The sequence below is a fragment of the Suillus plorans genome (assembly GCF_016647745.1).
Source record: "Suillus plorans strain S12 chromosome Unknown HD556scaffold_2, whole genome shotgun sequence".
In the NCBI taxonomy this organism is placed as follows: domain Eukaryota; kingdom Fungi; phylum Basidiomycota; class Agaricomycetes; order Boletales; family Suillaceae; genus Suillus; species Suillus plorans.
Window position 1 is genome coordinate 558,206 of NW_024537386.1, and position 12,918 is coordinate 571,123.

General features: G+C 47.1%; 6 protein-coding genes across 6 annotated transcripts; 4 read left to right on the forward strand and 2 right to left on the reverse strand.

Moving 5' to 3' along the window:
* The first annotated feature begins 711 nt into the window (after positions 1-711).
* HD556DRAFT_314548 (P-loop containing nucleoside triphosphate hydrolase protein) lies at positions 712-4,035 on the forward strand. The gene is made up of 22 exons (XM_041310244.1): positions 712-976; positions 1,042-1,059; positions 1,166-1,281; positions 1,349-1,403; positions 1,457-1,638; positions 1,696-1,792; positions 1,845-1,953; positions 2,001-2,044; positions 2,094-2,181; positions 2,230-2,296; positions 2,350-2,400; positions 2,450-2,457; positions 2,516-2,574; positions 2,625-2,706; positions 2,753-2,842; positions 2,894-2,986; positions 3,040-3,192; positions 3,245-3,319; positions 3,375-3,498; positions 3,551-3,733; positions 3,784-3,835; positions 3,889-4,035. Exons 1-22 carry the CDS (start codon positions 960-962, stop codon positions 3,974-3,976), a joined length of 1,851 nt encoding a protein of 616 aa, XP_041166936.1. The 5' UTR covers positions 712-959; the 3' UTR covers positions 3,977-4,035.
* Positions 4,036-4,093: 58 nt separating this feature from the next.
* Positions 4,094-5,729, reverse strand: HD556DRAFT_1224378 (cell division control protein 14, SIN component-domain-containing protein; the record flags this gene model as incomplete). Its single annotated transcript, XM_041296953.1, has 6 exons — positions 4,094-4,823; positions 4,870-5,111; positions 5,167-5,291; positions 5,343-5,417; positions 5,469-5,613; positions 5,676-5,729. 6 exons carry the CDS (start codon positions 5,727-5,729, stop codon positions 4,094-4,096), a joined length of 1,371 nt encoding a protein of 456 aa, XP_041166937.1.
* A 262-nt stretch (positions 5,730-5,991) lies between these two features.
* On the forward strand, positions 5,992-7,496 carry HD556DRAFT_1468773 (uncharacterized protein; the record flags this gene model as incomplete). Its single annotated transcript, XM_041308413.1, has 8 exons — positions 5,992-6,009; positions 6,074-6,155; positions 6,215-6,393; positions 6,449-6,474; positions 6,539-6,740; positions 6,795-6,852; positions 6,911-7,025; positions 7,083-7,496. The coding sequence occupies 8 exons, from the start codon at positions 5,992-5,994 to the stop codon at positions 7,306-7,308; spliced, it is 906 nt and encodes a 301-aa protein (XP_041166938.1). The 3' UTR covers positions 7,309-7,496.
* A 495-nt stretch (positions 7,497-7,991) lies between these two features.
* Positions 7,992-9,632, forward strand: HD556DRAFT_1468775 (uncharacterized protein; the record flags this gene model as incomplete). Its single annotated transcript, XM_041308414.1, has 8 exons — positions 7,992-8,337; positions 8,402-8,483; positions 8,543-8,721; positions 8,777-8,802; positions 8,868-9,069; positions 9,124-9,181; positions 9,235-9,349; positions 9,407-9,632. Exons 1-8 carry the CDS (start codon positions 8,320-8,322, stop codon positions 9,630-9,632), a joined length of 906 nt encoding a protein of 301 aa, XP_041166939.1. The 5' UTR covers positions 7,992-8,319.
* Positions 9,633-9,743: 111 nt separating this feature from the next.
* On the reverse strand, positions 9,744-12,048 carry HD556DRAFT_1225580 (Aldehyde/histidinol dehydrogenase; the record flags this gene model as incomplete). Its single annotated transcript, XM_041297023.1, has 15 exons — positions 9,744-9,811; positions 9,867-10,270; positions 10,320-10,470; positions 10,524-10,597; positions 10,646-10,821; positions 10,881-11,013; positions 11,065-11,128; positions 11,178-11,204; positions 11,256-11,262; positions 11,312-11,344; positions 11,396-11,431; positions 11,480-11,551; positions 11,606-11,721; positions 11,778-11,871; positions 11,920-12,048. The coding sequence occupies 15 exons, from the start codon at positions 12,046-12,048 to the stop codon at positions 9,744-9,746; spliced, it is 1,584 nt and encodes a 527-aa protein (XP_041166940.1).
* A 109-nt stretch (positions 12,049-12,157) lies between these two features.
* On the forward strand, positions 12,158-12,908 carry HD556DRAFT_314983 (uncharacterized protein). The gene is made up of 3 exons (XM_041310247.1): positions 12,158-12,260; positions 12,312-12,414; positions 12,482-12,908. The coding sequence occupies exons 2-3, from the start codon at positions 12,352-12,354 to the stop codon at positions 12,890-12,892; spliced, it is 474 nt and encodes a 157-aa protein (XP_041166941.1). The 5' UTR covers positions 12,158-12,260; positions 12,312-12,351; the 3' UTR covers positions 12,893-12,908.
* Positions 12,909-12,918: the final 10 nt, after the last annotated feature.

The following is a 12,918-nucleotide window of genomic DNA, read 5'->3' on the forward strand; positions in this document are numbered from 1 at the left end:
CTGTTACGTAATATCTGATTAGTGAAGCGATTTACATCAAACGGTGGCACAGTGTGTCAACTTGAATATATGGGCTGATTCGTCAGTCTGCCAGGCTAGCCCGAACAGACAAGTCCATTCGGCAAGCATGCATTTCCCCTCACTCGGAAGCGACCGGCATAAAGAATAAGCCCGATGGGTTTGTTTGATACACTAAAGTCCGCGATTCCCTCCATGAGTAAATATTGCGCAGTCAGGAACTCACTCGTGACTGAACCTCGGATCACGTGACGTTTGGGCTCAATCAACCTCGTCAAGGATGTCCGGGTGGGTGCAATAATTGCAATGCTGGTCGCTGCAGTACTGATGGTTTATCGGAAGTAGTTCTTTCGCGATGGCAATGTGGTTCCAAGCGAAGCATGCTTTATCTGTATACACATATTGTGCATCCGAATCACCTTTCTCCCTTTGGTGTGTAGCCATAAAAATTGACGCATCTGGACTATAATCGTGTTCCAATGCGGACTTACACCGTCTCTAGAAGTTGCCCACCGTTTACCCCTATCTTTGTTGACTCGAGTCCGCTCGCACAGTCATTTGAATGCAATCGATGCCTTGCGAATTCGAAAGGGTCGTGACTCACAAGATCCTAATCTACCACCCCAATTCTAGCGAACAAGTGTATCAGAAGCTTCGTATTGTTATGTTGTCTGACTCGAGTCCCCCATTAGGGCCTGAGTGACGGAAATCAAGTTTCGAAGCGGAGCGTGCGCATCTGGTAGAATCCCAAAATCGATGACTGGCGTTGCTGGGATGGGCTTAAAACATCCTCTATCGTTCTCCCATCTCTCAAACTTACAAGCCCACATCGCATCCACATTATACCTACCTTGCAGACTCTGAGGTCATGCCCGACGACAACACGGTTTTATTGCAGGACACCATCACATCCACATCCGAAGGCATGAATGTAGCAGAGGATGCTACTGGAGCCGAGGTCGGTAACGCACGTTCACCGTAGAGCGCATCTGGATTTCAAGTTTTGCTAATCGAACGAATCAGGCGGCTCCAGAAGATAAAGTCAGTAAGACGCAGAACACTCAGGATCGTTACTTGCGACGTTTCCAGATGTGGTCTGTAATGAGTTGCTTGACTGCTCTGACTGTTCGCTTACATGCAAACACAGGGATTGTCTTGCATGCATCTGGAGACCATATGATCCATCGTTCATCAAGCCTGTCTCTCAGCGCATAGATCTGAACAACTATTTCTATCTCGATGTCCAATATGAGGATGAGCAATGTACGCGTGATTTTCCACGACTGTTACTATCAAATTACTGTTGGCCTGTATTGACGACTTCGTCTAGCACCCCCTGAACTGGTTGTGAGCAACTTCAGCAGTGTATTGGTTGATTTCCTTCGGTGAGATTATGATATAAGCTCTTGCCTGGTCGATCTTAGCGTCGCCTTGGTAGCTACGCCATTGGGAATGATTTCTTCAAACAAAACCCGACGTATCCTCTTCTGGATTTTTTCGCAAGAATAGATGACCTTCGGGCCGATCTTGCGGACGTCCGAGAAGTTCTTACTTCAAATTTGGCTGGTGAAGATCTCAAGCAAAAAGCGAATGATATGGGTTGCACAGATGCATTGGGCCGTATGTCTGGCCACCATAATATGATATCTCCTTTGACAATCTCATCCCTTAATACAGTACATAAAACCGAGGAAGACGCCCGGCGGTACTTAGAGGACGTGTCGGAGCATTTTGGCGTCCTATTAGGTATGATAGAGAAAGAATTCGAACCGACGTGAGCACATTTATATACTGTCCTGACATTTAGGTTGACTACGAGATTACAGAGCTCAAGAACTCGAGCTTCAACTCTCTTACGGACACATTGCTTTCGACTTGCTCATATACTACTTCAAGCGGGGTATCAAGTACTATACTATACAGAAGGGTGACCTTGTGAGTAATAATATATGATAGTAACTGTCTGTTCAATCTTGCTGCAGATTGGATTTACGCTCAATAGCGCAAGCTATAATGGCAGTTTAGCGTATGTTGCATTGTATACGAAGGATCGGGCCCTCATCACTTGCCTACAGCTCATTTTTCCTGAATTCCGAGACAACGAGGTGGAACGGATACAGATACATCGACGAGACAAAGAATTTCTCGGTTCCAAAATACGCTGTTTGTACTTTTTGCGCTTGCAATTCATGAGAGCTCACGATCGTTCAGGGAACGGTGAAACTGTCACAACTGGATTGCAAAATCATGACAGACGATGTACGCGCCAAGCTAACCGGTACAATGCCTCACGCTTTTTGTTATGTACAGAAGTTCTGAACATCATTTTAGCCCGAGGGAATTTGTATGGATCATTTTCTGGTGGTTTCCATTACAAGTCATGTATGTCTGACCCTTTCTACGTTGCCGTCAGACTAATAACTGTGCTCAGACGAAGGGGTAATTTTCCTTCCTTCTCTTTTCTAGAATGGAAACGAGCTCATTGATTCGACCCCAGAGTCGAATCATTGTCGATGAGCGTGCATTCAATTATAGACAGGGCTACACATGTGAACCGTATGATATAATTGCATTTGCTTCTAATCCATGCGCTAATATCGTCTCAGAGACGAGAAGATCCCTGACATTCCAGAGGGCAAACACGATCAACTTCCGGCTTTTGTGAATGGTTTCGATCTCAAGAGCAAAGTAAGTTGAACTCTTTTTGGTTCGACTGACTCACGACGGGCTACAGCGATGGAAATCATTCCACGTCGAAAATATTGATGACATCACGTATGACGAGAAGGCCTGGGACCACTTGGTTGTAGATGATGATGTTAAAGTAAGTAATAGTCCTCTGTTTATTGTCCGGCTATTGTTGATGGTCAAGCAGAACCTGATCAAGGGACTTGTCAATGTTACTAAGAATGTCAACACGTCGCAGCATCTTATGTCGGACGTCATCACAGGTAAAGGTGGAGGTTTGGTAGGTTTCCCTGTACCCCTCAATGCTGCCAACCTCATGTTACTCTGTGTAAGATTGCGGTACTTCATGGGCCTCCTGGGACCGGAAAGACGCTTACAGCTGAAGCTGTCGCTGAACACCTCAAGAGGCCTTTGTACATCGTGAGCTCTGCGGAATTGTCGACAGAGCCTTCACACCTAGAATCTAAGCTTTCGGCGATATTGAAGGTACGTGCCATGATGTACAATTTCGACTGAACAGAACAGAATTCTCTACTAGTTAGCTACCGTATGGGACGCCGTAGTTCTTCTTGACGAAGCTGACGTGTTCCTGGAACAGAGGAGTTTCCATGACGTACGTTTTTGCAATTCATCATTAATTCCACGATACGTTTCTCATTTTATTGTAGCTGATACGCAACGCACTGGTTTCCGTTGCATTAAAGGTCATTGAGTACCACCGCGGTGTGCTCTTCTTGACAACAAATCGCATTCAAACGTTTGACGACGCCTTTCTTTCGAGGTTCTCCATTGGTTCGTCCTCTATTTATATCATATCAGTTTGAAATAAACTTGATCTCAACAGCGATCAAATATCCTGAGTTAGATGCTACGGCCCGGCTTACGATCTGGAAAAAGTTCATCGAGCTTGCTGGGTGGCCATTTTTCGACTCAAAGTCTGAAGAGTTTGTCAACATTGATGGTAAAGAGCCACGTTGTTATGTTTCTCACTCAGATCTGGAGGCATTAGCGCAAAAACCGTTTAATGGTCAGCACACCCTTGCCATCCTGCCTATCAGAATTAAATATAGTTTCTAGGACGCACCATTAAGAACCTTGTCCGGACCGCCCAGGCGTTAGCACTCTCTGCGTAAGTATTATTGTCGGTATGTTCGCTTCCCTGTTACTCATGAGAATGCACAGAAATGAACCGCTTTCCCTCGACCATGTCAAGGTCGTTATCCGTGCGCAAGAGAAATTTTTGACAGAGTTTGCGCAAATCCGCTCTTAGTTAGCACCTTATCGATCGTATCAGTCCAAGTATATCCATGTCAATATTGTAACACCACCAAATGTATCCCGCAATTTTTGGGCAGATAACGCTGGTATGAGAGCAGCATCGAGAGCATTAGCCAAGCCCCCATATGCCTGCTTTCCTCACACCATCGACGAGAGCATCTACATTCCCCAGCATGCTCCCTAGTATTTCTTTCTTCTCATCAATGGTGCGCACACGGTCATGCCTGCTTGTGCGAGCCTCTGCATCATCAGCACGGCCCGATAGGGAGGTCCCACTGCTAATCGTCTCTCGAAAACGTGATACGGAAGGTGTGGTAGGGATGGGTGCATCAGTGACTCCGAGACCTGGTCGGAATCCTCTGGGTTTCTTGGGGCTCAGCGGCTCATAGTCCACTTCCTTCCGTAGCATGAGCATCGAGCGTGACTGTAGTGGAGCCGGTATCTTTCTAGTGCTGGATGTTATCGAAGGTGGTGAGCTAGGAGGAGTGCGTGGGTCTGATGAAGTGAAAGTGGAGGTGGAATATGATTTCTTGATAGGCGAAGGTGTGTGAATGCTCTCGAAGCTAGTGGTTGTACTAGTCGTCGATGAACCTGTTGACATGGAGAAGAAAGAAGATGAGGTTGATGAATTCGATGACGACCTGGTAGAGGTACACGCAAATGAGATATTCGAGGCGCTAGATGCAGGACGAGCAAATATTTTGGATTCAGGAAGTAGAAGAGGTGTGCTAGGTTGGGTGGCAACGGGGGAGGAAGGTAGTGAGTGTGCTTCATCAGGCTGTATGTGGGTGGGAGTCTCATCCATCAGATAGAAGTAGAGAAACTCGAGGCATTTCATTCTGGATCTACATCAGTGATTGCACAGCAATGGAACGAGTAACCCACCTGACTTCGCGTGGTGTTCCTGCTCGTTTGAGTATCTTTACCACTGCTTGAACCCCATTCACTTCCTCGAAAGCGCGTAGCGCTGGAGAGGAATCAACCAGAATGCACAACAAAGTATCCAAGACAGCAGATGTCAAATGCATGAAGGGCGCAGGTTTTTCTGGTGGTTGGGAATTGTTTTCCCTCGAAGAGGCATCAATGGTTGGCGTGTGTCGAGAAGTAAGCAATAACCCGATCAAAATCTACGATGGATGATGAGGTTTGGGCATCTCAAGGACTTCACTAAACACAACCAACCTCAAGAGAAAACCGACGACCCAGAAAAGACTTGCTTGATTTGTGGTGAAGAGAGACTCCTTGGATTATTGACAAGCCTTGACATAACTGGGAGCACGAGGTATTCATTTCAGTATCACGCTCTTCTGTGATTCAGTCAGCCATGATGTTGAGGAAGAAAAAGGCTGCGTACTTACTGGTGGAGCTCTTGCTTGCGCACAGTTCTAGTTGAGGTGTCGTACATTGTATCCAAGCCAAGATCCGCGATGGAACTATATATCCGAATTAGACGGTACGCAACAGGTTGGATGGTTATTCCCCACCATTGGATTCAAAAGCATCTTGAAGGTCCAAATACGTTTCTAATGTATCATCATTGGAGGACTGCACGCACGCAAGCGCAAGCTGGTGCTCAAGAACAGCCAGAGCTCTATTTCGTCTTCCAAATGATGAACGTGTTGAGGTCACCTGTAGTGGTACCATTGTCATAACTAACCGAACCCATCCTCAAGATCATCCTTGTTACTCACATCGTCCAAAGCATCCTGCAGCGTCGTCTTCATCGAGCTCACTGTTGACGACATCGGTGAAGAGATAATTCCGTTGTTTCAGAAATCACTGGTCAGGACTTCCCTCGAGGCTCGTGACGAGCAATTGATGAATTGTTTGAATCTTGGAAATTCGAATGGGTTAAACGCGTCGCTGCCACGTGACTGGAACGTGACGCGGAAATTACGACGGTCTCGACCGCGTGATTCGTGAAGCTGTACTGCCAGCAGTGTGGTCCAAGTAACAAACGCTTAGGTACGCATTCCCAGACCTTCACAATCTTTGTTGTTGTTCATCATGGCACCCATCCCAACAGTATGTGCAACATATATCTATTCAAGTGGATCTATATGCTCACATAGAGGAATCGCGACTGCAGCAATGGACGCGGCTCATTCGCTTTGTTGCTGCAGAGACCGCACAAATCCATATCGGACAACCGGTTGACCCCAGACTTGATGGTGGGTCACGGGCTCATTCTGTACCTCCTTGACTATATGTTTATGTTCGTGACGTACAGTTGGCCTTGCCGCATGGAACAAACAGACTATCAGAGTTTATGAGATCTCTGGGTCTACCCTTGACCCTGCCTCTCGCGTTACGAGTAATATCTTAACAGTCGAGAAGCTTCTCTCTCCTCTCTCTCGCGAAGAGATGAAGGTCGTTCGGTGCTTGGGTCTCAACTACTCGGACCTCGCAGTAAGTCCTGTCAAAATTGTGTTGTATAGTATAATATTGACGAAACCACAAACAGGCAGACACAAAAAGGGCTAAGCCTGCGTAAGTCGATGCTTACCAATTTTTCCTGTATTCTATTCAAAATTGCAAACATTGTTATATCCAGCGCCCCCAACTTGTTCTACAAGCCCCTGACGTCGATGATCGGTCCCAATGCACCAATTTTCATTCCCAAGGTTGCTCAGCCTGTCGAAGAGCACCTCACCGACTACGAAGTAGAACTCACCATCGTCATCGGAAAGGCGGCCAAGGATGTCTCCGAGGCGGACGCTCTCGACTACGTCCTCGGGTACACTGGTGCCAATGATGTAAAGCTTACATTATTGTTTTGAGGCCGCCTTATCTCATATCTTCGACAATAGGTGTCGTTCCGCAAGCACCAACGAACAACTTCCCAGTGTGGATTCTCCAAGGGGTTCGGTAAGTCATTTTTCTCCCACAAGGATGAGATATGACTTCATACGATGAACTCGAACAGATAACACAACTCCCCTCGGTCCTGTTCTTGTGTCGCACAACGCCATTTCCAACCCCCAGGAAATCCCGCTAACTTGCACGCTTAACGGCCAAGTCCTCCAGGACGGTAACACCAAGTAATACTTATCAATGCCCTCGAGAGAGTACACGCTGAAGTGATGATTGTTTATTAGCGACCAAATCTTCAATGTTCGTCAAACGGTCTCTTTCCTCTCGCAGGGAACCACCCTGGAACCTGGGTCGGTTATCTTGACTGGAACACCCAAGGGTGTTGGTTTCGCGAGGAAGCCCGCCATTGTACTGAAGAACGGCGATGACTGCAGGGTATGGTTGGGTCACGGCATTGGTACACTCATCAACCCTGTCATTGAGGAGGGCCATCACCAGGCGAAGTTGTGAATTTGTAGTCACATATTGTCTTGTTTATATGCATGCTTCATTCTCGTGAATTGACGACATCAGGTAACAGATATGATACATAGTTTCTTGTGTACAAAAGTGTGTTATTTCAGAGCCCGTCAAAAGTGATGAGTTTCTGATTCAAGCTGTACTCCTCGATACCGTGGCCGATCTAAAATCAAACGGATTTAACCAAACAGGAGAACTATAAAAAACTCAACGCCACCGAACATTAGCAAACTACCGAGCCCTGTACAAAATTTTACAAGCAATACAATTCGACAAGTCCCTTCTTTACAAGTTTGTCACAACATTACTATACAGACTAGACATATTATACAGTTTAGACATAGCACACACACTTAGATCAAATTCAGTAGTAATACTGTACGGACAAAACATGACGGACACAGTATGCAGGCCTAGTAAGGCACTGCAGCCATCCTATTCAAACAACGTGATACTGATAACCGAAGACAAAAAACTACTATAAAACAAATGTTGACATCATCGCTGCCTGCCGCACTGTCAGAATCGTCCCGAAACTCACCGGTGCACCCAGCATCCTCAGCATCAGCCCATTCCTCTAGCATCAGGCTAAGATGCGCGAGCAAATTGAGACAAAAACAAGCAAAACGCAAAGCTACGAGCGACTCCGGCGATGCGATACAAGACAAGACAAAGCGAAGTTACAAGCATGTTCAAGCTGATACGATGCAATGCGCTCAATGTATGTTTTCCATTATCTCATCATATCTAGTACGATACAAACATTAAATATCATATTTTGTCGTCTCGGTTTCTACTGGGCCTCGAGCTCTCGAGGCTCGTGATGATGGGTTAAGCGCGTCGTTGCCACGTGACTGGAACGTGACACGGAAATTCGGAGGAGCGTTTACGACCGCGTGAAGCCTGAACGCTGAGTGTCCCACTGTGGGGTCCAAGTAAATAACGAGTTCTACGCTTAGGTGCGCATTCCCAGACCTTCCCCAATCTTTGTTGTTGATCATCATGGCACCCATTTCAACAGTATGTGCAACATATATCTATCCAAGTGGACCTATATGCTCACATAGAGGAATCGCGACCGCAGCAATGGACGCGGCTCATTCGCTTTGTTGCTGCAGAGACCGCACAAATCCATATCGGACAACCGGTTGATCCCAGACTTGATGGTAAATCACAGGCTCATTCTGTACTTCCTTGACTATACGTTTATGTTCGTGACGTACAGTTGGCCTTGCTGCATGGAACAAACAGACCATCAGAGCTTATGAGATCTCTGGGTCTGCCTTTGACCCTGCCTCTCACGTTACGAGCAATATTTTGACAGTCGAGAAGCTTCTCTCTCCTCTCTCTCGCGAAGAGATGAAGGTCGTTCGGTGCTTGGGTCTCAACTACTCGGACCACGCAGTAAGTTCTGTCAAAATCGAGTGATATAGTATAATATTGACGAAACCGCAAACAGGCAGAGACAAAAATGGCTAAGCCTGCGTAAGTAGTAGATGCTTACCAATTTTTCCTGTATTCTATTCAAAATTGCAAACATTGTTATACAGCGCCCCCATCTTGTTTTACAAGCCCCTGGCGTCGATGATCGGTCCCAATGCACCAATCTTCATTCCCAAGGTTGCTCAGCCTGTCGAAGAGCACCTCTCCGACTACGAAGTAGAACTCACCATCGTCATCGGAAAGGCGGCCAAGGATGTTTCTGAGGCGGACGCTCTCGACTACGTCCTCGGGTACACTGGTGCCAATGATGTAAAGCTTACACTATGGTTTTGAGGCCGCCTGATCTGATATCTGCGACAATAGGTGTCATTCCGCAAGCACCAGCTGACAACTTCCCAGTGGGGATTCTCCAAAGGGTTCGGTAAGTTATTTTTCTCCCACAAGATGAGATATGACTAACATGAACTCGAACAGATAACACAACTCCCCTCGGTCCTGTTCTTGTGTCGCACAGCGCCATTCCCAACCCCCAGGAAATCCCGCTAACTTGCACGCTTAACGGCCAAGTCCTCCAGGACGGTAACACTAAGTAATACTTATCCATTCCCTCGAGAGAGTACACGCTGAAGTGATGATTGTTTATTAGCGACCAAATCTTCAATGTTCGTCAAACGGTCTCTTTCCTCTCGCAGGGAACCACCCTGGAGCCTGGGTCGGTTATCTTGACTGGAACACCCAAGGGTGTTGGTTTCGCGAGGAAGCCTGCCATTGTACTCAAGAACGGCGATGACTGCAGGGTATGGTTGGGTCACGGTATTGGCACACTCATCAACCCTGTCGTTGAGGAGGGCCATCACCAGGCGAAGTTGTGAATTTGTAGTCACATATACAGTCTTGTTTATATGCATGCTTTATTCTCGTGAATTGACGACATCAGGTAACAGATATGATACATGGTTTGTTGTGTACAAAAGTGTGTTATTTCAGAGCCCACCAAAAGTGATGAGCTTCTGATTCAAGTACTCCGTGATACCGTGGCCTCCCTCCCGACCTAATATCAAACGGGTTCAGTGTTAGCCAAACGGGAGAACTATAAAAAAACTGACCAAGACCACTCTCTTTGACGCCACCGAAAGGAATAGTAGCATGGCTGATCAGCCCGGTGTTGGTGCCAACCATACCAACCTCCAGCGCCTCTGCAACTCTCCATACACGCCCAACATCTCGACTGAAGAAATACCCAGCGAGGCCCACATCTGCGTCGTTTGCTAGGGCGATCACCTCCTCTTCTGTCTCGAACTTCGTCAGAGCTGCAACAGGCCCAAAAGTTTCTTCAAAATTGGAAAGTGCTCCAGCGGGAACCTCAGAAAGGACAGTAGGCGCAAAGAAAGTTCCGGCCCCATCGACACGTTTACCACCAACCAATACTTGGGCACCACGAGAAACAGCATCTTCTACATGTCGCACAACCTTCGAGATTGCTCTCTCATGAATGAGAGGGCCATGCGTCCTGGAAATGAGTGAGTAATGGCAGAGATTATCTGGCGCATTCCACCAACGTTGTTTCATCCAGGCCATTTCCGACTTTAAACGCAGTTACTTTCTCAGCGAGTTTAGAAGCAAAATCAGCGTAGACTGAAGACTGAACGTAGATACGGTTTGCACAGACGCAGGTTTGCCCTGAACCACGGAATTTACATGAGATTGCCCCTTGAAGAGATAGATCAGCCTGGAGAGGGTTCAGAAAATCTTCCTACGCTGACCTTCAACAGCCTGGTCGATATCGGCGTCATCAAAGACAATGAAAGGTGCGTTCCCTCCAGCTTCGATGGAGACTCTAAAGAGAGTATTTATAAGCACGGAAGGATGTTTTGGTGGTGCTCACTTCTTGAGTGTGGAGGCAGCCATGCCATACAAGCTCTTGGCGACGGGTGTTGATCCAGTGAATGATATCTTCCTGACTATTTTGTTTTCGCACATCTCACGGCCGACCTCAATGACGTTCTTTTGAGTTGTAACAATGTTGATGACGCCATCTGGGACACCTGCGCGACGAGAAAGCTTTCGAATAGCAACGACGGTGAAATCCAAAGCTGCAAGAATTATAAGAAAGGTCTTACCTCAGCTAGTGCAAGAGCTGAAAACGGTGTTTCAGGCGGTGGCTTTATAACTGCTGTGCAACCTGCTGCGAGTGCGGCACCCAATTTTCGCGTGATCATGGCAGAAGGAAAGTTCCACGGGGTGAGAATAGAGCTGATGCGCTTTCTTAGATAAAGCATTAAAGGATCGCATGAAAGGTCTCACACGACACCGACAGGCTGTTTAATCACAACGTTCCGAATATTGGTGAACGGTGAAGGTATGTGTTCTGATAAAAACAATCAATGTATGAACTATTTGAAACGGAAAAGACAAACCTCCATAGATTCGGACAGCCTCCTCAGCTAAGATAGAAAAATGAATAGAGGTTCAAGCCATCTGGCGGGATAACCTACCATACCACTACAAATAACATGCAGTTACATAACTGAATTGAACCGAATTTACTTACCTCCATGAAAGATGCACTATAAGCATTCTCGCCCTTGTTTTCAAGGAATTAGCTTGATACTGGGGAGATGTCTAGTGATGTTACCTTTGCCTCCGCCAACGTCTTGCCATTCTCTAATGTCTGTCAAAGAGTGAGGAAAACAACAACTTGTTTAAGTAATACACGCACGATGATCCTGGCCAAGTCATCATTGTGTTCTCGCATTAGATTATAGAAATTCATCAAAATGTCATGACGGTGCTATCATGCAGAGTGTTCGTTAGTATAAGCCGACAGGAAATATAAGATACCAACCCTGGCAGTAGTTTTGCCCCATGATGCAAAGGCGTTCCCGGCAGCTGCAATGGCAGACTTGGCCTCCTCAAGGCCCATCTCTGGAACAGTGCCGAGTTCTTCACCTGTCGCAGGGTCTGTAATAGGTTTCTGAGTTAATTGATCGTATCCCACTTGTAAGAGGATAGCATACTGGTAACAAGAATAGTTCCACCCTCCTTTGCGCTCACCCACTTCCCATCGATATACGATTGATATTTTATCAACGATGGGTCCTGCAGACCCCACTAAAAGAGGCTCAGCAACTCCAAGTAGTGGATCTGAGGCCTACTTACGATATTGGCGTTCGTGCTGGCCATTCTGTACCACAAGCTGAGACTCGATCGATTGGACTGTCTGGTTGCAATCGGAGCTTTCACCAGCACTTTTAGTGCATGAGAAAATGGTAGGGGCTGCGGAAACATGCTCCTTGTGGAACTGGCCCGTTCGCGGATGCAGGAAAGCCGTCCGCGTCGAAGTTGAAGTCAGGTGATCGAGTGACCTCATATATATATGAATTCCGCAAGCTGTGAGAATTTCTCGGACAACGACTTGGTGGCGTGGCACGCTAGTGAGCTGAGTATAGCACGGAAACACGGACTCCAGAACTCGAAGTCTCAAAGCAGTGAAACAATTGGTCTGTGCAATATTGGAGTCAAGCGTCTGATTTTATGCTAACTTGCAATAGTTAGAACTAAGCTAGAAACGCTACCCGACAGATCACGAGCATGGCGAACGAACAATACGTATCCAAAAAGACCGTTGCTGCATCCTATCGACCGCGCAGTTCTGTACGTCGCATCTGCATAACCAAGTACTCCTGAAAACAAGAGCACCTTTGACACATAACATCCATAGCTTATGTCCCCGGGTCTCCAGCGCGCGCGCGCACCTTTTCGCCTCCAAAACGCTATCACCGGCCTCGTACTCGCAGGCTTTGGCGTCGGCGTCTGGGCATACTCTATCAGCGCGGTGAAACAAGATGACTTCTCCGACGTTGATGAGGAGGCGCGGGCGCTGATGCGTGCTGGGCCAATCGTGGAGGAGGTCAAAGTTTCCGTGATGAACGAGGCAAAAGTCGTGGCGACACAAACTCCGAGCAGCGTACCCGTGAAGGTCAAGGTAGCTACCGTGCCATCAATACACCGAGGTTTGCTTGTGCCCATTCTTGAGAGGCATTTCCCCCGATTGTTGGACCCATCACGGAAGACGCTTATTTGGGGCGCGCCTTCGGTGGACAATATTGGGAGGCTCCGCGATTCGGTATAGAGGTTTTTCCGGCCCTTGGATATATA